The 25,851-nt window shown below is 48.6% G+C and overlaps 2 protein-coding genes across 3 annotated transcripts; both read right to left on the reverse strand.

The window, feature by feature from the left end:
* Positions 1–5,453: 5,453 nt before the first annotated feature.
* On the reverse strand, positions 5,454–6,963 carry LOC120380666 (olfactory receptor 4N2-like). Its single transcript, XM_039498591.1, has one exon. It carries the CDS (start codon positions 6,799–6,801, stop codon positions 5,791–5,793), a length of 1,011 nt encoding a protein of 336 aa, XP_039354525.1. The 5' UTR covers positions 6,802–6,963; the 3' UTR covers positions 5,454–5,790.
* Positions 6,964–15,944: 8,981 nt separating this feature from the next.
* Positions 15,945–24,820, reverse strand: LOC120380587 (olfactory receptor 4Q2-like). 2 transcript variants are annotated; one of them, XM_039498415.1, is made up of 2 exons: positions 24,794–24,820; positions 15,945–17,002 (listed from the first exon to the last, which is right to left on the reverse strand). In XM_039498415.1, exons 1-2 carry the CDS (start codon positions 24,818–24,820, stop codon positions 16,097–16,099), a joined length of 933 nt encoding a protein of 310 aa, XP_039354349.1. In that variant the 3' UTR covers positions 15,945–16,096. The 2 variants fall into 2 exon arrangements, with proteins under 2 accessions (XP_039354349.1, XP_039354347.1); XM_039498413.1 differs by lacking the exon at positions 24,794–24,820 and having other exon boundaries at positions 15,945–17,041.
* Positions 24,821–25,851: the final 1,031 nt, after the last annotated feature.

Consider the following 25,851-nt stretch of genomic DNA (forward strand, 5'->3'; position numbering starts at 1 on the left):
CCACTCTCCCCATTATAACCATTAACCAGGGCACTCAGCTAAGTACAAGTCATTGCCCCAAATCAAGCCAAAGGGGGTATTTGAACGGGGTAGGGGGGATGTTTCCGCCTTCTTAGGGTAGCGCTCAACTCATGGGGCTCTAAGCTATAATGACAGACACACTTAGACAGAGCAGGGCTCATCTTGCCAGTAGGGGCAGCAGGGACACCCTCCCTCTGCATCCAGCCACAACCCACCTCCAGAACATGCCCAGAGACTGGCTGCAGAGACGAATGAGCCACAGCAATGCCTATCTGGAGGGTTCCACCCTGGCCAAGATGTGAGTTCCAGCTCCGTAGCCACATCAGGACCAAGATGCTTCCACACACGCCCACCGGCAGACATTTCAGTACCTTAGGAATGTTGCTGGTTGTTACACGTAGCTGCCGAAGGGGGTTAGGTGCCTCCCAGGTTTGGTGGCAGCTGAGTGGGGGAGGGAGGTGCAGTTGTCAGGATCTCCTGTAGCCTTGTATACAGTCCAAGTCTCACTGGCATACATCAGGGTCCCTTCACTATGATGACTTTGGTGACAGCCTGAGTCTTCGAGGTTGAACAGTTTCCCATCAGTCCTGTATCTCAGGCTGATTCCCAAGGAACTGTTCTGAAGGCGTCTGACAGCATGGCTGAAAAACATCATGCTGAACAGGGTCGGTGCCAACACAAGATCCACCAAAGATGGTATACAGTCATGATTCTGCTCTTGACACTAAACCTGTCCAGGTGGTCAAATCAGGCGATTCAGCAACACTTGTGCAAGGATCGAGGAGAAGGGACTGGAACAGCTGGAGTGAGTTTCAACAAGCATTGCACCACCCATCCTTAGAGATTTCGGAATGAATCAGACTCAGAGAGCTTGCCCACTAACAGCTGACTGGACTGATGGCCTGTTTCAGTCTCTGATGGTGGAACGTCAGGCCAGGCTGTAATTATCCACCTGGGGCATTCTATCAATCGCTCATTATTTGATGAAAGATGGGCGGTTCAGTACGGATTGGAAATGCTCAGCCCAACGCTGTAAGATCAGAGTCTTCTGTAATAGTCTTTCTTTTTCTGGTCGATCTGCTGAGGGGTTGTCTAGAAGCGTGCGTACATTCCATGTACCAATAACATACTCTCTTCCCCCCCCCTTCCACTCTCCTCCACAAGCAGGACACAAATGGGAATGGGGATGGGCTGGGGCGTTGAGGTTGTCTAGGGCGTTGCCTTGCTCCATGCTGCTCTTACGCGTCGCTTGCCAGAAACCCGCCTTCATGACCGTTGGTCTTATTCCAAGGTCTCTCTCATCGCTCAATCCGGAGTGTCTTCTTTCACATGCGGGATGAGACAAGGCCCATCTCACCGAAGTCTATGCCCGACAGCTACCCTCAACCTGGTTTAGCCAGCCTGTCCTGTAGCCTAAATGTGAGATGTAGGCTCCTAAGGTGGCGGCTGGGTGCCGGATCTAGACACTAGTGCCCTCAGGAGACACCACAGCCCACAAGTTGGGGATGTTTGAGGTGATATCCCCAGGGGTATCGAGGCCCTATTTCCTTGCAGGCGGGCTTGACAAACTCAGCCAAAAAATCTCTAACAAAGGAGCTTCTACCAGCTGGTCAGGAGACCCCACAATGTCCTGCCCACTCCCAAACCCCCTGGTCAGAGCTATCCAGCTGTGATCTAGAAGGAGAAATGTCCAGTATGGAGGAGGAGGACTGAAGATAGGTGGGATGCTCAGCATAGCGGAGGAGATACTGGGAGATGCAGAAGACCCCCCCAAGGCTGTTCCAGCAGGAATCAGGTATTCAAATTCCTTAGGAGGCTTCGTAAACTCACCCTTGGGATCTCATTGCAAAAGCCGACAGCTCTGAGCAGTTAAGGAGAAGATCCCTGTCAGAAGGGAGCTACTGGCCCCTGTCTATCATCTTTGGTTGTCCTGGTATCCCGCCTTGCAGGTGGGAATTGGAAAGTCCAGACTCCCACTCAGGTTATTGATCCATACGGGAACAGCTTCAACAGGAGACATTCCCACACCAGGTTATCCCATAGCCCAGTGGTGTAGCTGTGCTGCTATAAAGCAGGAGACCCAGCTTCCTTTTCCTTCTTCACCCCATGGAGAAGGGGGACTTGAGCCTGGGGCTTTCACGTTTCATTTTGGGTAGAATGACATATTTCCACCCCCCCTCCCGCTCCACATGGGTCCCCCACAAAATGTCCAATTCACTTAGTATTTTATGGAATTTTTCAACTTGGTTTGGGTTGTCCCAATTTCAACCCTGCCTCTGCTTTTTCCAAAAAGCCAGCAAAATGCAAAATCAGTGATTCACCCAGTTCAGTAGCCACCAGAAATACTGCTGTGATTCACCCTCCTTGTGTACAACAAAAAAGAACAACCCAGTATTGATTTAGGTATGGTAAACACTTGGCACAATGGGGCCCTGATCTCAGTCAGGGGCTATGCAGCACCTGGCACAATGGGGACCTGATCTTGGTTGGAGTATGTGCAGCAGCTGGCATAACAGGGGCTCTGATCTTTGGCTGCTTCTTTATGTGGTACTCTAATAGAAATAAAGATTTCAATGGAACTTGGACAGTTTACTCCAGCTGAGTATCTGGTCCTGTATCTCTCACAGTGGTTTGCAAATTTTTTCATTTGTGAAACTCTGAAATATTTTGAATGGAGGTGCAGACCCCTTTGGAAATCTTAGACATAGTCTGCAGACCTCCAGGGGTCCACGGACCACAGGTTGAAAACTACTGATCTATCATATCTGTGGGTGGTACAGTGAAAATCATGTAAAGGAGATGGATGGGCCAATTGCATTACAGTTACTGGGAACCGGGCAGGCAAATTCCTTGGTGGCTTTGAAAATCGGACTCATGGGGGCAAAGTTAAGGCTTTGAGTGCAACATTTTCCTGAATTGTGTGTCTTTAGTTTTGCTGTCTTCATGTTCTCCTAATGTACAGTTGTGGGATGGAGTGTCCTATGCAGGGCTGGCTCCAGACCCCAGCGCGCCAAGCGCGCGCTTGGGGCGGCATTTTGCCGGCAGGGCGGCAGGCGGCTCTGGCGGACCTTCCGCAGGCATGACTGCGGAGGGTCCGCTGGTACCGCGGCTTTAGTGGACCTCCCGCAGGCATGACTGTGGAGTGTTCGCTGGTCCTGCGGCTCGGGTGGACCTCCCGCAGGCATGCCAGCAGATGCTCCACTGGAGCCACGGGACCAGCGGAACCTCCGCAGCCACGTCTGCAAGAGGTCCCCCGGAGCCGCGGGACCGGCGATCGCCAGAGCGCGTCCCGCGGCGCGCCGCCCTGCTTTGGGCGGTGGGATTCCTAGAGCCACCCCTGGTCCTATGTCATTAAGCAGGGAAATTGGAGAAGGAAAAATAGAAAAAGAAGCTACTTTGCTCTCTGGGGCTTTGAAACTTTGCTGGAAATTGGCACATAGGACAGAATAAAGGTTACATTTGAAGGGATTTTTTTATTTGCTTAAAAATAGTTCCATATTGACAATTCTCTCTCAGTCCACCTCATGCTCTTAACGAAATTCTCACGCACCTGTATTCACAACTCTGTAATTATTCACAAGATACTCCAGAGATAATCTAGATTTACCTCACATTGAATAAATAATCAGTACACGGTTCCTCCATAGATACTACAGAGCTAGTCCATGGATATGACAAAATTACTATATTGTTATTGCTCTATAGATACTACAGAGTTACAACAAAGTTACTATCTATATAATACTGATTTGCTACACAGTTCTTAAACAAATTTTATAAATTTACTATATAGAATCTATACAGTCAGTTCACATTTTTTGCCGAGGTACTACTTATGTACTATAGAATTGCTCCACAGATACTAAAGAATTACACAGTATATCATACAGGGTTAGTATATAGTTATTTCATAGACATTACAAAGTTGCTCCACATATAATACAGAGTTCCTTCATAGATGCCATAGAGCCATTAAAATATTACTCCACTGATATTACAGGTTTACTCCATATATATGAAAGAATAAATACTGAGGTCCTACTGAATTTCTATATAGATACTACTGTATTACAGTTACCCAACCAATACTGTATGCTTACTTCTCATTTAATACAGAATTACTCCATGGCTTATACAGAGTTGCTAAAACGTTACTCAATAGATATACTTACTATAGACTTACTGCTGAGTTTCTCCATAGATACAGTAGAGTTATGTAGCCCTAAGGATTAATCTGTTGGTCTGTATAAATATATTTTTTTATAAATTTGAGTATTTGATGTAATAAGCTTATAGATTTATATTAAGAATAAATTTGGCTGTAAGGCAAGAAGGTCAAACAGCCTGTATGTGAAGCTAAGGCAACTTTAGAACATTTTGGGACCCTTACTCAGAAAAGTAATAACAGACAAAATACCTACGCAGATGTCTAGAGACCTTTGACTAAACAAATAACAGTAAAGGGTGGAAAAAGGGGATTTTTGCCCACAAATCTAACAAGTACACGACAAATGTGTACATACCTGTCATTCATATGCAAATAATACTAGCCTATGGGGCAAGTGTATCCTAACATTTCCGTGGGGGAAGGATGAAATTTGGGCATAGGAGGAAGGATTTCTGACTAATGCCCTATAAAAAGGTGAGACAGCTCACCATTAGGCAGGCAATTTAATCATCTATCTGCTCCCATCTACTCTTCATTGCCTCCACCTTCAACTATGTATCAATGCTACCCATCCATGACAGCTATTAACTATTAATAGGCTGTATTATTATTTCTTTTCAAACTGTAAGTCTATTTCATTTTAAAGCATACATAGTGAAAATAGACAGGAAATAGCTCTGCAATAAGCTTCCTCTGCCAGAGGTGTGAAAACAGAAATTGCCACAGGCGTGGCCCGTATTTTCTAGCACCGGGTTATCAAAACAATGTATGAGTACTAACCACGTTTGCAGCTTATAATATTGTATTACCATAGATATATCTCTCAAAGAACTGTGATACTTGTAACTCTGTAATCCTAACTGTTTTACCATTTGCTTACCATTGCATTGATTTTAATAAAAAGGTCTTTATGACTATATCTGTCTCAGTGTAAGCTCCTGTCATGTTCCTTTTATAAACTCTGTGAAGCTTGATTCAGGATGAACTTTATCTTCTGATCAAACATATTGGCAAGCCACACCCACACTAATTAATATCCAATAATTATTATTAACACTATTAATTAATTAAAATTAAAATTAATTAATTAAACACAATTAAAATAAGTGGATAATTAAATCAACAATACTAAAACACTTCAAATCAGGCTACAGTTACTCCATATGTAAAACAGAATTACTACAATATTAGTTCACATATACTACACAGTTACTAAAAAGTTACTCCTTTGACATGGAAATTTAGTTTATAGGTATTACAGTATACGTACATAGATATTAAAGAGTTACTACAAAATTGCTCCATAGATATCACAGAGTTACTCTGCAGACACTACAGAATTTCTCCACAATTACTCCATAGATACGTGAGACTTAAATAAAAAAAAATAAAAAAAAATTACTTGCTCCGTCATTAGTCCATAGATTGTACCACTTTACTCCAGTGTTACTCTAGTGTAATTTAGTGCAGATTCTGGCCTGTCACATTGATAAACATGTATAGATTCATCAGTTAAGAGCACAGATGGGACTATTGAGATAATCTAATCTGACACATGCAAGAGAAGTTCCCTGAAATAATTCCAAACCCTGCACTTTCATCTATTTCCCTCTCCAGAGCCCATGTCTACTCAGCAGCCTCTTCATGGCACTGATGATCTCCTTGTTCCTGAGTGTATAGATCATGGGGTTCATGAGCGGGAAGACAACAGTGTGGAACACGGCCACCACTTTGTCCAGGGGGAAGCTTCGGAAGGGCCGGCAATAGATGTAGATGGCTGGGCCAAACATGATGAAGACGATGATGACGTGAGTGACACAGGTGGAGGCCGCCTTGCTTGTCCCCTTTGAGGGGTCGCCTGCACGCAGCCGGATCAGCAGGGCCCCATAGGAGATAAGCAAGAGGAAGAAGCACATCAAGACGGCCAGGCCACTGTTGAAGAACATGAAGAACTCCAGCATGTAGACGTCAGTGCAGGCCAGCTTGATCACCTGGGTGATGTCACAGAAGAAATTGTCCAGCTCGTTGGGGCCACAGAATGGGAGCCGGATGATCAACACCACCTGCAGGATAGAATGCATGAAGCCTCCGGCCCAAGCAGCCCCAACAAGGGCACAGAAGACCTCCCTGCTCATCATGCTGGCATAGCGCAGGGGATGGCAGATGGCCACGTACCTATCAAAGGCCATGCCTATGAGCAGGAAAACTTCCGCCCCTCCCAGGAAGTGGATGAAGAAGAGTTGGGCCATGCAGCCCCCATAGGAGATGGTCTTGTGGTGCGAGAAGAAGTCAGCCAGCATCTTTGGGGGGGTGACGGAGCAGTAGCAGATGTCCAGGAAGGCCAGGTTGGCCAGGAAGAAATACATGGGGGAGCCCAGGTGAGGGTCTCCCCGAATGGTGAGGATGATGAGGATGTTAGCTGGGAGGATCATGGAGTAGAAGACAAGGAACAAGACAAACAGGAAGAGCTGGATCTCCCGGGTCTGGGATAGCCCCAACAGCACAAACTCCGTCACCTCTGTGCTGTTCTCGAGCTCCATCCCTGCAACACACCCACATGGTACATTGTCATTGCTACAATTGTTGACTCGAGCAATTAGCCAAACATTCATTGTTTAGTAGGAATTTCTGGTTGGGAGGGGAATTTGTTGACGGAGTCAGGAATTTCTTTGATGCAATCCTGCATATTTACAGCAAACATACAAGTACTGTTTCCTTGAGTGCAGGAGGAACCAAACAATAGGAAAGAGTGTCTTTGATCACCACTCAAATCCTCTTTCAGCCGGCACGCCAGCCGAAACTTCTTTCAGTCTCTCAGCTTCTTTCACCTTCAATCTCTCTGTCCTGCTCCTCATTCAAACACCCTCTCTTACCCAAACAACACCCAGCAAAGCCATCCACACACATAAAACCCTTTCCTGGATGGACTAACATTTCCTTTTGTTTTCTCTCTCACACCGATCCTAAATGAGCGGCAGCAGTTATATCCCATCCATCGATACCTACAATCCAACACCAGAAATGACCTTGCGATACACGGACATCCTGTACTAGACTTGGAAGTTTGAGATTTTTATTGTCCAATGTCTGTTGATGTTCATTTCATCGAGCACACACACAAGCCAATGAAAAAAGATTTCCATAAATAATAATGAAAATTTACAAAGGCAAAGGAAGAAAAATGCTGTTGAAGAACATATTTGAATTTGACTTAAGGACATTTACTTTATATATTTTGACATATGATGTTGACCATTTGTATTTTAAAGGTTATAAAGATTTAAAGTTTTGAATCTCAACATCTGCTGTCATGAAATAATTATTATCACCACAGTTTGAGTCATCCCTAATTTCCTGTGTGAAAATGTATATTGATAAACATCAAAAAATGACTTCAAAATAAACATCACTATTATCCGTGTAGATTATAAAAAAATAAAAATGGAATTCTGCTATGTCTATATCTAACACAGGCCATAGAAGTTCCTGGGATATGTTCTGGTTTGAATTAGAGCAGATCTTTGAGAAAAACAGCCCCTCTTGATTTAAAAATTGTCCCTGATGGAGAATCTCCCACATACCAACAAGATTTAACCCAACCCACAACATAATTATAATGTATTAATTGTATTGGAGGCAGGCAATTCCATGAGTACCACAAAACATTCTGGCAAAAAACTAGCACTAACGGAATGAATAGAGAGAGTTCAGCAGTCTCTCTTTAGAGCCTGTTTTTGAACTTTTTTTGTTGCAAAATTGCCACCTTCGAGTCTGTCACTGAGTGGTTAGAGAGGTTGAAGTGTTCTCCCACTAGTTTTTGAATGTTATGATTCCTGATGTCAGATTTGTGTCCATTTATTCTTTTGCGTAGAGACTGTCTGGTTTGGTCAATGTACATGGCAGAGGGGCATTGCTTGCACATGATGGCATATATGGTTGGGTCATTACACTAATTGAATCTATTTCCCTATGTTACGTTCTCCTCACACCTTCTATGGGTCATCTTAATTTATCACTTCAAAAGTTTTTTTTCTCCTGCTGACGATAGCTCATCTCAATTGATTAGACTCTTCCTAAACCTATTTTTATGTAGCTGTTCATTTATTTGTTCCTTCTCCATTTTTCTCTACATTCGTTCATTTATTTACCTGTCCCTTTATTTCTGTTATTTTCTGATTTATTCCCGATGGCCATCATGTCTGGCTTCCGTCACCTCGGTAGTAGAAATGGAGCCTGAGACATAAGCCCTTTTATCAGAGGCCCAGTCTGAGGCCCGAGGCCTGAATTAAAGTAGTGGTGAAGCCTTGCTGACATAAAGCAAAGTTAGCAAAAGTCAGGCTGTGAGTAGACGTCAGGCTCTGCCTGTGTGCACTCTCAGAACTTGGCAAGCACAGGGCTGCTATTGCAGAAACACACATTCCAAAGCAGTACTAGGCACAGGACGCTCACGCAAACACACTCCAGCAGTGTGGTACCAGAACATCCCGATACCAAGTATGGTACAAACACGCCCTCCCAAAGATAATGAGAACACATTGACCCCTGCTAAAGGTAAGGTCAGGATGACAGGGTGATGGATAGAGATGTTTTGATTGAACCAAAATATACCAGGTAGAGGTAGTAGCTAATAATGTCAGACAGTTGTAATTGATGTTACTTGTTTGTATTGATGTATAAAATGGAGTCTCAGAGGGGGTGTCTGTGGCTGGCCTAGGGGGCAGTGGAAAGTCCTGCCAGCGAGTCAGTGGCTCCACTGTGATGGGCATACATGTGTTAGTGGTCTCGTAGAGTCTATGGGATACTAGACCTGCTTCATTGACAATAAACATGGCCAGGTGCCTTTGCTACTAAATGGGTCTGTGGTTATCAGGCAGTTCGATCGGAGTCTGCTCTAAGGCCAGAGCCAGCGCAGCACGCAGAGAGAACAGACACACGCAGCCAGCATCTGACAACAGCATCGACAGCTAGACATTTATTCATTTCTTCTTCCATTTCGTTTCTTAATTAAAACCTTCCTTCCCTTTAATTTATACCTTCCCCTGTTGATATGTTTAATTTCTTTCTTTCTTTCTTTCTTTCTTTCTTTCTTTCTACAGTCATTTATTTATTCCTTCCCTTCTTTGTTAGTTTAACCCCTCAATGAGGAGAAGTTCAGCACACACATACAGCCAGGCATCACACTAGCCTTGCTAGCTTCTGCTTTAGTCATGTATTAATAAATGCCCTCACATATTTATCCCTCCATTGGATCATTCATTCCCCAGTTATTCATTCCCTGCATTGACTGAATCGATACAAACACACGGTAGCCGTGCAATGGAAACAGCAACCCTAAAAGCACCCTGACATCCTCTGTCGCACACGCTATGAAATCTGAACTCTGTCCTCCTGAAGCAGGATACAAGGGGGGGCTTTGGATTTGGATTGAGAGGCACTGACAGACCTGGGGGTGGGCAGGGATGGGCTAGCAGGGAGCCGTGGGTTAGGACTGAAGGAAACCCGCAGAGCTGGGGTTGGGGGGAGCCCAGGACTAGGGTAGCAGGGGGCTGTGGATTAGGATTGAGAGGCATCGACAGAGCTGTTGGGAGTGGTGGCAGGGCTAGGATAGTAGGGGGCTGCGGGTTGGGAATGAGGTGTACCAGCAGAGCAGTGGAGAGGCGGGGGGAAGCCCAGCACTGTGATAGCAGGGGCTGCGGGTTGGCTTGAGGAGCGCTGGCAGAGCTGATGCGGGAGCTTTAGCGTAGGAGGGGGGTTCTGTCGGGCCTGAGGGGCAGCTAGAACTGGAGAGTGAGGGCTGGTGGGGACAGTACAAGAGGGCAGGACAAGCTGACACTCACCCTGCGCTGCTTCCCACGCCAGGTCCCATCTCTGTCCCCGCCTGGCTCATGGCCCAATCCCCTCACATAACCTCCTGCTATATCCCTTCTGGGGCCCCCACAGGAGCTCTGGGAGATGAGCAATGAGGAGAGGGAGAAGCCTGTGTAGCTCAGCACCCAGGGGCCTCATTAGCTGGGACTGGAACTACGTTGTCACTCTGCAGAGCTGGGTCAGGCAGGGACTGGGGAAACTGAGGCACAGAGCAAGAGCGGGAAGTCACTGTGCCCCAGAATGGAACCCAGGCACCTCAAATCCCCCGCAGAGAGATCCCCCTGCCTCATTATAACTGTCAACCAGGACACTCAGCTAAGTTGAAGTCATTGACCCAAATCAAGCAGAGGCGGGATTTGAACTGGGGGGTTTCCCACTTCCCAGGAGAACTCTGGGGCTCTCAGTTATAAGGACAGACACACAGAGACAGAGCAGGGCACACACCACCAGCAGGGGGCAGCAGGGACACTCTCCCCGCAGCCAGCCACAAAAATCTCCGCTTCCCCCCGCCCCAGAGCACACCCAGGGACAGGCTGCAGAAACAAAATAGCCAGAGCCACCACAGCCCACCACAGCCCACAGCCCACATGCTGGGGAGGATGTTTGAGGTGAGATCCCCATGGGAACGGAGGCTCCGTTTTTCCGTACGCTGACTTGTCAAAACTCAGCTGAAAACTCTCTAGCAAAGGAGATTTAACCAGCTTGACAGGAGACCCTGCAGGGGCCCGGCCGCCCAGAAACTCGCTGGTCAGAGTCATCTGCGTATGATACACAAGGCACGACATCCAGCACTGAGGGAGAGGAGGTGCCTGGAGGAGAACAGAGTCTATTTGTAGAATGGGGGTGTCCCCTCGGCCCTGCTCTGGAGAAGCTGGTGAATTGCTTTCACCTCAGAAAAAGACCGAGTGGGCAGAAAATCAACCAAGGGCTGAGTGAGGTGGGAAGAAAAACACCCAGAGACACAAACACCAGCTGAGCCTTGGAGCGCTTGGCCATTCGGCTGAGAGAACAGAACCTGGGGCTGACAGAATGACAGTGCCCTGGAGGATGGGGCTGGGTGGGCCCAAGCCACCATCCTGGGGGATGTGCTGTCTGGGATTATCTTGAATTTCGGGGATGAGTGGGGATGGAATTATGTGGTCTCCTTTCTTTGCAACAAATTCATTGTCCTGTCCCGAGTGCCTGTTATACAGCCTAGCGGGCAGCGGGGGGTCTGGGGTGTGAAGAGGTGGCTGTACTGTATAATGGGCACCAGGGGGCAGCAGAGGGTGGGGGCAGGGAAGGGGCGGCTCTGCTGTATAATGGGCACTAGGGGCAGCAGAGGGTGTGGGGGGGAAGGGGCGGCTGTGCTGTCTAATGGGCACCCGGGGGCAGCAGAGGGTGGGGGCAGGGACGGGGCGGCTCTGCTGTATAATGGGCACTAGGGGCAGCAGAGGGTGAGGTGGGGAAGGGGCGGCTCTACTGTATCATGGGCACCAGGGGCAGCAGAGGGTCGGGGTGGGGAAGGAGCGGCTGTGCTGTATAATGGGCACTAGGGGCAGCAGAGGTGGAGGTGGGGAGGGCGGCTGTACTGTATAAGGGGCACTAGGGGCAGCAGAGGGTGGGGGTGGGGAAGGGGCGGCTCTACTGTATCATGGGCACTAGGGGCAGCAGAGGGTGGAGGCGGGGGAGGGGCGGCTGTACGTATAATGGGCACTAGGGGCAGCAGAGGGTGGGGGTGGGGGAGGGGCGGCTGTACTGTATAATGGGCACTAGGGGCAGTAGAGGGTGGGGGTGGGGGAGGGGCGGCTGTACTGTATAATGGGCACTAGGGGGCAGCAGAGGGTTGGGGTGGGGAAGGGGCGGCTGTACTGTATAATGGGCACTGGGGCAAGTGGTAAGAGGTGGGGAGGAGAAGGCTGTACTGTTTAAGGGGGACTAGAAACAGGAGAGAGAAGGAGAAAAACTGGCTAAAAGCTGTAGAAAGAAATTACAGATCCATACACCCAACACCTGTAGTCCTACCCCCTGTCCATCTCCTCCAGAGCAGGATCGTCCCTGAAGCCATGACATGCAGACCCCCACGTTTTGTCCCATGTGGCCCCATTCCCCATGGTAGTATAACACAGTCTGGATGAAATTCCAGTGCACTACTGGTATTTAAAGAGCAGTTATCAATGCTGCACTGTCAAACAGGGAGGACACGTCAAGGGACCCTCCAGAGATCTTTACAAGGTCGGGACTATTCAGTCGTTTCATTAACACCTCAGATGAGGGAGCGGAGAAGATGCTTATAAAATCTGTGGACGATCCCAGGCTGTTAGGGGTTACCAGGGCTTTGGAGGACAGGATTAGAATTCACATCGTCTTGAGCAATTGGAGAACTGCTCTGAAATCACTGAGGGGAAATTCAGTGAAGACAATTGCAAATTAGTGCACTTAAGATGGTAAAATCAAATGCATGACTACAAAATGGGGAATAACTGGCTAGGTGGTGGCATTGCTGTAAGGGAGCCATGGGTTATCCTGGATCACAAACTGAATATGAGCCAAAAGCGTGATGCAACCGAAAAAAAAGGCTAATATTATTCTGGGGTGTATTAACAGGAACATCATCTGTAAGACATGGGAGGTCATTGTCCTGCTCTACTCAGCACTGGTGAGGCCACTGTTGGACTACTGTGTCCGGTTTTGGGCATCAAATCTTAAGAAAGATGTGGAGAAATTGGAAGAGTCCAGAGGAAGACAGGATACTGGGCTGGACCTTTGGTCTGACAAGAATGGCCGTTCTTCTGTTCTCATTTCATGGCTGATCTCCAGGGCCGGCTTTATGACCTATGGAGCCCGACAGGAATACTCGGTGGTGGTCCGGGGCTTCGGCAGCACTTCAGCGGCGGGGGGTCCGCTCTGGGTTTTCCATGGCAGTGAAGGATCCCCCACCACCGAAATTCTCTCAAAGACCCCCGGAGTGCATCCCCCACCGCCGAAATGCCGCTGAAGACCCCCGGAGCGGGGCCCCCTTAGGTGTGGGCATGGGGCCCTCTTCGGCTTGGGGCCTGATTCTGGGGAATCGGGTGAATCATCTTAAAGCCGGCCCTGCTGATCTTCGCTGCTGAGGAGTTTTGCAACCAGAATTCATTCGTGAAGTTGACAAAGCCACCTAGGGGATCTGAAAACCTGATTCCAACTGGAACTTGCTTGGGATCTTCTGCAGCTCCCTGGGTCTGATCTTCCCACCTTGGCGTGTTTCACCTGGCTGGGTCGCAATCTCTTTGATCGCCTCGTTAATACTGAACAGATACTTCTGTCAATATAGCTCTGGACAGAGGCAGCCCGTAGCAATCTGAGGGGTGTGTTCTCTGATCAGGGGATATAATGATTTCTTTGGGGTTGGGGGACATGGGAATCTTCACATCTTCCAAGGTTCAGAAGCACCTTCTGCCTTTCGCTGTGGTGTCTCTAAAGTCTCTGTGAACTGCAGTGGGATTTATCATCCCGGCTCCCTCTAGATCCTTGGAAATGCCCAGCCTCTGGCTCTAAACTTTTGCCTTGGCTTGCAGCCATCACCCAGCTTCCCTGGAGCTATTAGAGTTGGAGTCCAGAGGGGGATTTAGGCTGAGTGTTGCAACACCCAACATTAAGGCACGCTGCTGTTGCACAAAAGAGACCTTCAACTGCTTCACCAGGAGAGAAACCCACCCGAGAATGCCCAAGAGCCCCAGGGGTTAGGACGCTCACCTAGGATGTGGAAGCCCCAGATTCAACTATGCGCTGGATCAGAGTGGGGATTTGAACCCAGAGCGCCTGTATCCACGGCAAGTGCTTTAACTGTGGGATGTGTATATCCCACCTGGCCTTTGTGGGGGTTTGGTCTAGTTTGTGAAGCATGTCAGGGCTGGAGTGCCAAGTGGCTCAGCAGCATCAAGATTCACTTGCTTTTGTGCAGACCCACCAGTGGCAACCTGGGCATAGGGCTGGGCAACATGGGTAACCACCCAGGGCTCTGTGGGTTGCGCTGTGGCCAAGAGGTAAGGGGCTCTGGCTCCCCTTTGATGCCTGCAGGGTGTGGCCTGGCACAGCAGCAGGACCCACCTCCTTGTTCCCGAGAAGAGGCCCCCTGCTTGCCACCGCACCTGGTTTCCCATCCCAGCTCCTAGTCCCACCTCTGCACTCTGCGGGATGGTGGGCTCTACTTCCTCACTCTCTGGGACTCTCCCCAGCCTGAGCCATTCCTCCTTTCTGCCATCCGGCAAGTGAGCTCTGTCCCCAGTGCAGCATGGCAGGCGGCGGCCCAGGAGAAAATGCAGCCCACTGCACTGGCAAAAGCCCCACAACCAGTCCAGGCAGCCACAGGGCTCAGGGCCAGTCTCATGGGTGGGCAACATGGTCAGGAGGGTGCTGTGGCCAAGAGGCAAGGAGCAGGGTGAGCCAGAAGTACGAGGCCACTAACGGGTTCTTGGGGCAATGGAGGGAAGGCAGTGGAGCCTAGGGGTGATAGGAGAATGGGGGGGGGGGGGAGCCCAGGGAAGCAGTGAGGGTCTGGGGGGCCAAAGTACAAGTTTGCACAGGGCACCATTTTCCCTAAGGCTGGCCCTGCCTGGGCACCATTGCTGCCTCAGTGCAGAACTGAGTGTCTGCTGAGGTCCAATCCAACTGGTTGAGATCATTTTGCGGCAGATTCTTGCCACGGTTCCAGACGTGTGTGCGCACAAAAAAGAAAAATGGGAGAAATTTGACTGGTGGGTTCTTTTTTGCAGTTGCTCTATCTCTGGGATCCTTTGACCAAATGCTCCCCCAATTTGCATCCCTAATTCTATGAGAGATCCTGAAAAAACATGGCAATTTCCAAGACAATCCAAATAAGCAAGTGGATTTTAGGGCCCTTTGGAAAATTGCCTCTTACTAATGATGGCGTTGCTAGACCTTCTCCGTACCATTGGAGGGGAGAAGAGCTACAGGAATGATCTATGGCCTGGAGACCCAATGGCTGGTACCTGGAGTCAGCAAAGTCCAGGCTGGAAATGAGGTGCAAATCTTTAACAATGAACCAGGGGAGCAATTGACCTGGGGACATGATGGATTCTCCATCTCTTGGAGATTTCCATGGAGATGGGGCACCTCTTTCCAAGAGGTTTTCTCCAGGTCAATTGCAATGAGTCACTGGATGTGATCATCAGGAGATCAGACTTGATGATAACAATGATCCTTCCTGGGCCTTATCATCTATGCAGCTAGGAAATTCTGTGCCTCGGTTTCTTTATCTGGCATTCCCCAGCTGTGAGAGTTTCCAAGAAGGCTGCCTCTTGGAGGACAAACATCCTGTTATTTGCTGAAAGCTTCCCATGAAACCAGTGGCAATTTCTCGCTGGGTGCGTCAGCTCCTAACGATGTCCCAGCTGGCGGGGAATCATTATCTGTAATTAATACCCTAGGGGATAGAGCTGAATTGTGAAAACAGACAGTGGCATTCCCCTGGGGAGTAAGGGCTGACAAGGCACTTCGGGTCCAGTGTTTGCTGCCAAAATCCACCCCAGGACCACATTGCCAACTTGCAATGTACCATCTTGGGGCAATGTCACCCCCTAGTGGCAGCATGGCGATATCAGCAACATCATAGTGCAGCAGCTAGAGGCTCTCCTTTAACTCAGTGGGCATGTGGAGAAGAAGATCTCAAGTTCTAATCCCAGGTACCCCAGCAGGGAGGGCTGGGACTTAGGTGTTGTGGGCCTCTTTGTCCTGCAGGACATGGAGTTGGTTAATGCAGGCTGCATGTTACAGAGTCATCCAATAACTGCTAACGACGTTCTTGTTGTAAGGGAGTTGGGGGTCTAGTGGAAAGAGTGGAGGTGAGGGCCTGAGAGCCAGGATTCCTGTGTTCTATCCCCAGCTCTGGGAGAGGAGTGCGGTTTAGTGGGTTAGAGTTGGGACAGGCCTGGGAGGCAGGACTCCTGGCTTCTACGGCTCTCTTGCCTTGCCCAGCCCATATCTCCCCAAGATGGTTGCCTTGGCTGATCCATATCTCCCCAAAATGGCTGCCTGATTCTCAGCTCTCCCTGCATCTCAGACTATTACCTTCCCCATGGAAGTAATGCCCCTTGTCCTCAGTCTCCTCATGGCTGACTTCACCTCTTTGTTCCTGAGCGTGTAGATCAAGGGGTTGAGCATGGGGGTGATGATGTTGTAAAGGACTGAGACCAGCTTGTCCACTGAGAAGATGGAGAAGGGCCGGGCGTAGATGAAGATGCAGGGCCCGAAGAATAAGGTCACCACAGTCAGGTGTGAGGCACAGGTGGAGAGCGCCTTGCGCCGTCCTTCAGGGGAGCGAATCCTTACCAAGATGGTGGTGTAGGAGGCTACCAGGATAACGAAGCAGCTGGTGGAGATCAGCCCACTGTTGGAGACCATGAGCAGCTCCACCACGTAGGTGTCGGTGCAGGCCAGCTTGATCACTGGTGGGACATCACAGAAGAAGTTGTCCACCCAGTTGGGCCCACAGAAGGGCAGCTGCATGGTGAGGATGGTCTGGACCATGGAGTGGATGAACCCTCCAGCCCAGGAAGCCACCACCAGCCAACTGCATAGGGTCCGGTTCATGATGTTGGGGTAGTGGAGGGGCTTGCAGATGGCCACGTAGCGGTCGTAGGCCATGACGGTGAGCAGGAACATCTCGGCTGCCCCTACGAAGTGCAGGAAGAAGAGCTGGGCCATGCAGGCCTGGTAGGAAATACTCCTCCTATTGGACAGGAAGTCCAACAGCATCTTGGGGGCAGTGACAGTGGAGTAGCACAGGTCCAGGAAGGAGAGGTTGCCCAGCAGGAAATACATGGGAGTGCGGAGGCGAGGGTCAGAGCTGACCGTCGCCATGATAAGGGTATTACCCACCAGCGTGGAGACATAGACCAAGAGAAACACAGCAAACAAGGCGGCCTGGGACTGTGGAGTCGGGGAAAGGGCTGCCAGGAGGAACTCCCCCACTGAAGTCTGGTTTCTCCACAGCTGCTCCATTGGGCCTGTGCAATCGAGTCTGAGGGACCTGGAGGGGGACCTGAGGAGAAATAAAGAGATAAATTTAAAGGACTTTACTCACACCTTCCTCCCGTTGCAGTCAACAGGCACAATTCTGAGTGGCTTCCTCAGACTTATTTGAATGTTTAAATTTTCTAGGAGTCCGGGCAATAAGTGAGAGGAACAAGAAATTCTCATAGTTGAGAAGCAATTTGATGTAATTGGCATTACTGGTGGGACGATTTACAAGAATAGAATGTTACAATCACTGGTTATAAACTGTTCGGGAAGTATAAAGTAGGTGAAAGAGGTGTAAGGGGAGTCACTCCACATTAAAGACACTATTACTTGTTTTTGAGGTATTGATAATTCAGAACCACAGAATCTCAAATTCAAGATCAACCCGCTAACTAACAAAGCGAGGCAGGGATATTGTTGGGGTCTGATACAGAGCACTAAATCAAACCAGAGAACAGGACAAGTTCCTCTTTGAACACCTGCTCATAATATGTGGAAGGAAAAACTATGTCGTTATGGGGGACTTTGAGCAGGGAGTTGTACATGTGAGGTCTTGTGCAGCCAGTTAAACATCATTGGAACTTCTCAAAATTATAAATGATGATTTTCTAATACAAAAACTATTGTACCCAGCATGGGGTAAACTGATTTTGGAACTCATTAGGCTGGATAAAGGTGGACTAATTGAAAATTGGTGGTTGTGTAGAGACTGGGGATCATGACATGATTATATTCAATATCAGCAAACAGAGGACAGTCCCAACCAGTAATATTACACATGGTGCTTCAAAAGGGGTAATTTCTGAACACAGGAAAATTGTGAGCAAAATTGTGGTCTAGATAATACTTTGTCCTGCCATGAGTTCGGGGGGCTGGACTAGTTATCCTCTCGAGATCCCTTCAGTCTTATCATTCTATGAAAACTGATTGGGAGGAAAAATGTAGACAGAAAAATGTGAATGAAAATTGGGAGTTCTTTAAGAAGAGTTTATCAGATGGCCATAAGATTATGATTCTAAAAGCCCATCCTGGTTCAGTGTTGAAGTAAAGGCAGAAATAAAAAATAAAAAAAACCCAATATATAAAAGGCAAAATAGATAGCAACCAATATAAATTAGACATTATGAATTACAGGAAATTGATAAGGGAAGCTAAAGACATCAAGCAAGTCTCCAAGGCTGGCAGGAATAAGGAGAATAAAAAGGAGCTTTTTAAGGACCAAAAGAAATCCTAGCAAAGGTATAGGCCCATTCCTACATGGAGATGGTAAAATTGTTAATAATGATGCAGAAAAGTAAATATTCCTGCTCTGTATTTGGAAAGAAGCAGGGTGGTATATTCCTATCACATAAGGATGATGAAATACTTTCCAGCCCATGAGTAACCAAGAAGGATGTTATACGACATCTACTAGGGAATACACATTTTTTAAATCTGCAGGCCTGGATAATTTGAACCTAAGAGTACTAAAAGAATTGGCTGATGAGATGTCTGGTCCTCTCATGTTATTTTGAAACAAAGCTTGGAATACGAGGGAAATTCCAGAAGACTGGACTAGTGCTAATGTTATGACAGTATTCAAAAAGTGCAGACCCAGGTATATGGAGGTTAGTTGGTCTGATTTCAATCTTGGGAAAAATAATGGGAAAAGTGCTACAGGAGTCAACTGATAAAGAAGTAAAATATGAGGCTATAATTAACAGCAGTCAACATGGAAAAATGGGGAGCAATGTAGCTGTGGGGGTCAATGTAGATAAATGGCATTTACCCAGGTCCCATTTGGGGAATATGGAGTTTGGTTTCCCCACTTTTTTTTTTAATCACTACACCTCTGAAAACAGGGCCTGCCAAACAAACCTGATTTCATTCTTGGATGAGGTGGCAAGTTTGTTTGACAAAAGTGCCTGCACAGATGTCATTGACGAAGAGTTCCGTAAGGGATTGGCTATCCCCACCCTGAAGTGGAAAGCGCCCACTAACTGCTGAACAGTGGGAGGTTCTGGGGCCAGACTCCCTCAATCACTCCCGCTGAAGTCATTCCACTTTGTATAAATAATTAAATAGCTGGTGGAGCAGATCCCACACCTTCCCAGGGAACACGCATGTCCCTTTTGTCATGGGATGTGACTCCGATATACATGGATCAGTCAATACCGCGGGAGCTGATTTTAAAGACTCTCATTATTTACCTGAAATTCTGGTGGCCGTGGTCCAGGAGGAGGGGAGACAGAGAGAAAATTTCCAGTGGCAGAAGGACCGACAAGTCAGAGTCAGTTCAGCTTTCTTGGGAGATGGTTTTTCGGTCCCCTAATTTGTTAATGGCTGTCAGACAAAGAGGGTGATTTTAGAAAGATAAAATAGCAGGGAACCTGCCTGGGTTGTAACTCTTTAAAAGTCTAGAACCTCTGTCATCAAAGGGACTCGAGCGACTGAGATTTTTAAAATCTGAATTAGTACTTGTCTCGTCTATTGTGCTTTCCACCCTGAGATCTCAAAGCACTTTACAAAGGCAGGTCGCTATCATTGTTGCCGAAGGGGAAACTGATGCTCAGCGAAGACGCTTACCCCAAATCAACCTGCCTAGCCAACAAGATAACACCACTCAATGCGACTAAAATCCCTGTATCTTCAATCTGCCCAAGGAAGTTCAGAATAGGGTGAGAGACCCTGATATTCTCTGTCAGAGCGGGGACTAGAACTCAGAAGTCCTGATTCCCAGGCCCCATTGCTCTAGCCTACCAGAGCCTGCCAAACTAGGGAAAAGAATCCAGGTAGCCTGCTTGAACCCTAGAGCTCACTCCTTTCTCAATGTTAGGGATGAGACCCATGAATTCTGATACCCACCATCACCTCTTCCCCCTCCCTGATCCCCAACCACTAAACACCCGCTTCCCATCACCATAGAAATATCGCTATCTTAACATCTCTCTGAAGAAATTCTGAAATCAAAAGAGATCCAGAGAGCCACTGACCTTGTAATTTTCACACCAGCTGACTGGCAATTGATCTAGGTAATTTAGGGTGTGATTTTTCGAGGGCACCCAAAGAGAACCCAAATTCCATGAAATGTCTTTGAGAACTGGGTGCGTTGGAGATCCCAGCCTTATAACAAGAGAAACAAGAGTTTGGGGGAATGTCTCAACCACTCCACAGGAAAATCTACAATGGAGAGATGGCAAAACCATATGGAGCTCTTGTTTAGCGGAGCATTACACAGGACTATAACCATCAGATCTCTATTTAATGGGGTGCTACCATGTCATAGAGTGAACATCTTTACACTACCCATGGCATGTTGTTGCTGGTGATTTTATTAAATTGAGTGAAATCTCTGATTATACCAGGAATATCTACCATGAATTGAGAACTTAATGGCTTAGACACAGGTTTGATACAGGAGTGGGTGGGTGAGATTCTGTGGCCTGCATTGTGCAGGAGGTCAGACTAGATGATCGTAATGGTCCCTTCTGACCTTAAAGTCTATGATTCTATGATTTAACAAAAATTAGACAGGTGTGCTGGGCTTTTTTGTGTGTGCAGATGAATGTACTTTGGCTGTGTATTGAATAAATGGTAACTAAACATCTAAGTATCAGCAGCAAACCATTCCTAACTCCAGTCAATGACTATTTAGCTTATACCTGGTGCAAAATCTGTGTCCTCACTACAGGAGCTGAGGATCATAGAGTCATAGAATCTCAGGGTTGGAAGGGACCTCAGGAGGTCATCTAGTCCAACCCCCTGCTCAAAGCAGGACCAATTTCCAACTAAATCATCCCAGCCAGGGCTTTGTCAAGCCTGACCTTAAAAACCTCTAAGGAAGGATGTTCTCATTAGCTCTATAAAAGTCCAATCCCTTTTAAAATCAGCTAAATTCCAGGTCTCAATGAGATCCAGTGGCTATGAGTTCCACCAGACAATCGTGCAGTGCATGAGAAAGTATTTCCTTGACTTGGTTTTAAATTTGCTACCTTCCTTCCCAGGCCACCTTCATTTGATGGAAAGAACAGAAAGAGCAAACAAGTGCCTATGTGTAATTTAAAAGGCAGCCCACTCAAAATGGATGGAAGGAAATACTTTTTCCATGCAATGGGTAATTTAGACGGTGGGACTCATTGCTACAGGAAACCATTGAGACTAAGAACGTAGCAAGATGCCAAAAGGGACTGGACATTTACATGGAGTTCAAGACCATCCATTTATAATAAACACTACTGAAAATGTCGGAAGGGAAGTTAAACCTCAAGCCTCAGGGCTAAAGCTGTTCCCTATTAGAGAACAGGATGAGATCTGTGGGTGCCAGATAATTCTGCATCTGTCCCCGGGGTTCTAACATCTCCCGCTGAAGCTGACCAATGTCAGAGACAGGTTACTGGATTAAATTAGTTTTGTGTCTGATCTTCTCTGACAAATCCTATATCCCTATGATCTCACTTCTCTGTCCCATTCATTATTGTCTCTCTCTCTCTCTCTCCAACACATCCCCTCTTACTCTTTGCCTTTCAAAACAGACCCAGTCTTTTCAGCCTCTCTTCATAATGCGCCGAGTGCAGGATGAAGCTGGAGACCAGGACTCCTGGATTCTGTCCCTGGCTCTAGGAGGGTGACAAACTCTAGTAGGTTAGCTCTGAGGTTGGGGACTAGGAACCAAGATTCCCGGGTACTATTTTTATCTCTGGGAGGGGAGTGGGAGCTAGGGGTTAGAGCAGGGGGGGCTGAGAGTCAGGATCTCTGGGCTTGATTCTCAGCTCTCGGGTTTAGAGATGGAAGGACTGGAACCCCGGATGCCTGGGTTCTATTCCTGGGCACTGGCCACTGTGGGAAGACATGATACTGAGCTAGATGGACCTTTGGTCTGACTCAGTATGGCCATTCCTATGTCTAGTAAAGGAGGGGATCTAGTGGTTAGATGGAGATGGATGGGGATGGGGATAGGAGTCAGGACTCCTGGGTTCTATTCTCAGCCCTGAAAGGGCAGTGGGATCCAGTGAGTAGGAGGAGGGGGGCTGGTACTCAGGAAGTCTGGCTACTAGTGTCAGCTCTGGGAAGGTGGTGGGGTCTGGAGGGTTACACCAGTGAGGGGCTGGAGGTCAGGACTCCTGGGTTCTACTCTCAGCCCTAGCAGGGGAGTGTTGTCTAAGGGAAACTGATGGTGGTGGGTCACAGCCCTGGCACAAATCTTATGTAAATATCAAGCTGGGTGGCTGAGGGCTGCACTTTAAACCTCTTTTACCAAAGCTACTGCTCCCAGATTATGATAGACTCCCCTGCTCCCCACTGTTTTCCAACTGCTTGTGGGTTCGAGGCGGTGGTAGTCAGGGCTCCAGGCACATACCCCACCCTGCCTTCTTGCCAGCATTCATAGCATCACAGAGCCTCAGGGTTAGATGGGACCTCCAGGGTGATCTAGTCTAACCCCCAGCCAAGAGGCAAGATCTGCTGTGTCTCAAACTGCCAGGTCTCTGCTGTTTTGAGTCACTAATAAATTAACGCACTCAACCACAGCTGTAGGAAGCATGAATAATTGTTCCATCCCAGAAGTTTGCCATCCACTCACCTCTCCTGAAGTCTCCCAAGCTGGTCACATTTTGAGGTGCGGGTGGTCGCTCAGTGCTCCACTCCCTTAGCTCTGATGGCCCTTAGCCTCGCCACTGATCTATAAACTCGCATGCTAATGAGAAAGTGCTGATGGATGCTCTCTGCTGGACCAGGCGAAGGGAAATTGGCCCCCTAGGATTTGGGGGACATCTGAGTTGGCATTTTAATTGCAATGGGGATTATTAAACTGTGTCAAAGCAGGATGCAATCCCCGGCAGCTCAAACCCAGCTAACTTTTAGAGGGCGGGCAGGAATCAGGCATGAAATGGCCAGATGGCAAAGCAGATGGGATTTGTGGGGGAGGGGTGAGGGGGGACATAGGGTTTTCAAAGCTACCTAGGAGATTTGGACATACAGAGTCCATTGAAAAAGCATGGGGACTGGATGTACAGCCCCTGCCCCCAAGTGGCTTTGCAAATCCTATCTTAACAGCCTAGTACCAGTTAAACAGGGGAGAAACTGAGGCACACATAAGGAAAGGGCTAGATCCACCAAGGGATTTAGGAGCCTACATCCAACATTGAAGTTCCACTGGGATCCTCAAAACTTCCACTCAGCTGTCACCTACCTCTGGAGGTGCCTAAATTCCCTAGGCATCCAGGCTCAGATCCTCCAAGGTGTTAAGCCACCCGGTGCTAGGTTAACTGGGCCTTAATTTTCTGCTGGTGAGGATGTGCAAACCAGCAATGTCCTGAGGTGTCCTGAAACTGGGTGTTCTGTACAGGGCATTTATCTGGAAGCCCCAGCTTCGAATCCACACAGTGCCTGTTATGGAGCAGGTCTGAACTCAGACAGGCTCAGCTAGTGGTAACAGCTCCTGGGGGGAGATCCGTGTCCAGGTCCCTGCTCTGAATCAGGAGGAAGGGACATTTGAAAACATGACCAGGGGAGGGCCCTGATCGCTGGGCAATCAGGTATAGCGGCATGTGCCTCTCCCTCTGCTTTTCGCACTGGAAAGGGCTGACCTGGCCTAGGTGCAGGAGCACTGGACCCTCCGTAGAAATGTGTGGGGAGGGGCATGAGGCCCCGTCTCCTGTGGCCCCACCCCTTTGTGGCCTCTCCCCCCACTCCACCTCTTCCACCAAGGCCCAGCCCCCTCCATGTTCCCCCACCCCCCACTTCTCCTTTTCTCCCTGAGACCCCACCCCCCCGCGAGGGGCCGGCACTGGGAAGAGGCTGATCAGCTCCCCTGCCATGAAGTGCAGCTCCTGCCTGTGCCACTCCGTGCCTGCCCGAGGCTTGCAGGATTCTGGGGGGGGCAATGCAGCCCCCTGCCCCCAAACTACTCCCATGTTAAAAAGTGGGGTCCCCTGGCCCCCCCTTTCTGGTGCCCCTGCCTAGGCGCCGAACTCCAGGAGAGTGTTCATGGCTGTGAACCCCAAGCAGAAATAGGCCCCACCTTCTAGCCTGGATTTAGGCACCTAATTCCATCAGAGGGGCGCCGCACCCCTCTCCGCAGCATTTCCAGCTGGCTAGCTGAGGCGACTCTGCGAGTGTGCTGGTTTCTGTGGATCCCGTTCTTAGGGACCAACTTGGGGCTGTGAATTGCACTGGGGGGCTGACAGATGATTGCCATGCCCATGTCCCTTTGCGGCTCGAGCCCAGAGTGACTTATACGGGCCCATGCAGCAGGACATTGATAGGAAGGAGACCCAGCCATCCTTACCCCCGGTCAGACCTCATCCAACCCATGAGACATCACTTATCCCTCAGAGCTAGGTATGGAATCCAGATGTCCTGTCCACTGACTAGGAAAGGGGGACTGGGAAGCAGAATTCTTGTGTTGTGCAGCCAGCTCAGGGACGGGAGAGGGGCTTGGGAGTTAGAGCAGTGCGGGGCTGGGACCTAGGGCTCCTGGATTCTATCCCTGATTCTGGGAGGGGAGTGGGATCTAGGGGTTAGAGCAGAGAGGGCTGGAAACTAGGGATCCTGGGTTTTATCTAGGAAGGAAAGTGATATCTGATGGTTAGAGCACTGGGACACAGGACTCCTGAGTTCTGTTTTTTCTGACCCTCTCATTCCACTAAGCGCCAATGGCCACTGGAACAGAAGCTGATGTTTGGGGAACTGGATGCCAAAGAGTTAGTACAAATCGCCAGCTACCAGCCTGAGCTCTGTCTCTGTGTAGCAGTCTACTTCCCAGTGGTTGTTCGAGAAAGACATGCCGTCTCATTTTGCTCTGTTACATTGTCTGGAATAAGCTCTTTCCATGATGAGATATGGAACGTGTTGCCTCTGTGCTAGAAGCACATGAGGGTGATTAACCAGCAGAACAAACTCTTCAGGGAAGCAGTGGATTTTCCATCTCTTGATGGCTTCAGACCCAGCCTGGAGGCCTTTCTGGAAGACAGTTTAGTTAACACACAAGTCACTGGGATTAATCCAGGGGTGAAATTTGCTGGTCTGGGTTATCCTGGAGGTCACATTGGATGATCAAATGGTCCCTTCTGGCCTTAAACTATTTATCTATACACTGAGAACCATGTCATGGAAATGAATGAGTCTGAGACAAGGTCAGCCATGGTCCCGTTGGACAAGTGTCCCCTTTGGCAAACCCACCTCAACTGGCATTTATAGGACCCTTTGATGGCAGCCTCAGAAGAGAGGCCAACTGACAAGCCTGGATGGGGGAAGTTAAGTCTCTTTGGATAAGGCGCTTGGCCGGGACACGGGCATCAGTCCTTTTCTCAGCCACAGACTCCTCACCCTTGAGGCTCAGGGCAGTCAGGTGCCTTTGGAAATCCCAGCTGTAGGGCTCAATCCCTGAGGGGGGCTTAGACTCTGAATTGTGGTGCCTAACTGGTTTAGGTGCCCTGTGGAATTCACAGCCTATTTGATACCTTCCCTCCAAAAAACAAGCAGTGTCTTGCTTTCCTTCCATAGCCTAATGGTTAGAGCACATAGCTGGGGTGTAGACAGCCAGAGTTCAAATCTCTCCTCTGCCTGATTTGGAGTAGGGGTTTGATTCCAGGTCTACCATATCACAGGCCAGTGCTTTGGGTATTCAGGGTGATCCATCTGGTGGCCTGCAGGCTGATTTCATGTTTCTCCCAAAAGCCTCCGCCCCACCCACCCAACAGCAGCAGCTGCTGGAGACACATGGCAGTTGCAGACCCTTGTGGCAAAATACATTCTCTACAAAATGGCATCCTCCACTTCACGTGAGGTCCTGCCGCAAGGAGGTGGCCATTTTG

Source organism: Mauremys reevesii, linkage group 13 (assembly GCF_016161935.1).
Source record: "Mauremys reevesii isolate NIE-2019 linkage group 13, ASM1616193v1, whole genome shotgun sequence".
Lineage (NCBI taxonomy): Eukaryota > Metazoa > Chordata > Testudines > Geoemydidae > Mauremys > Mauremys reevesii.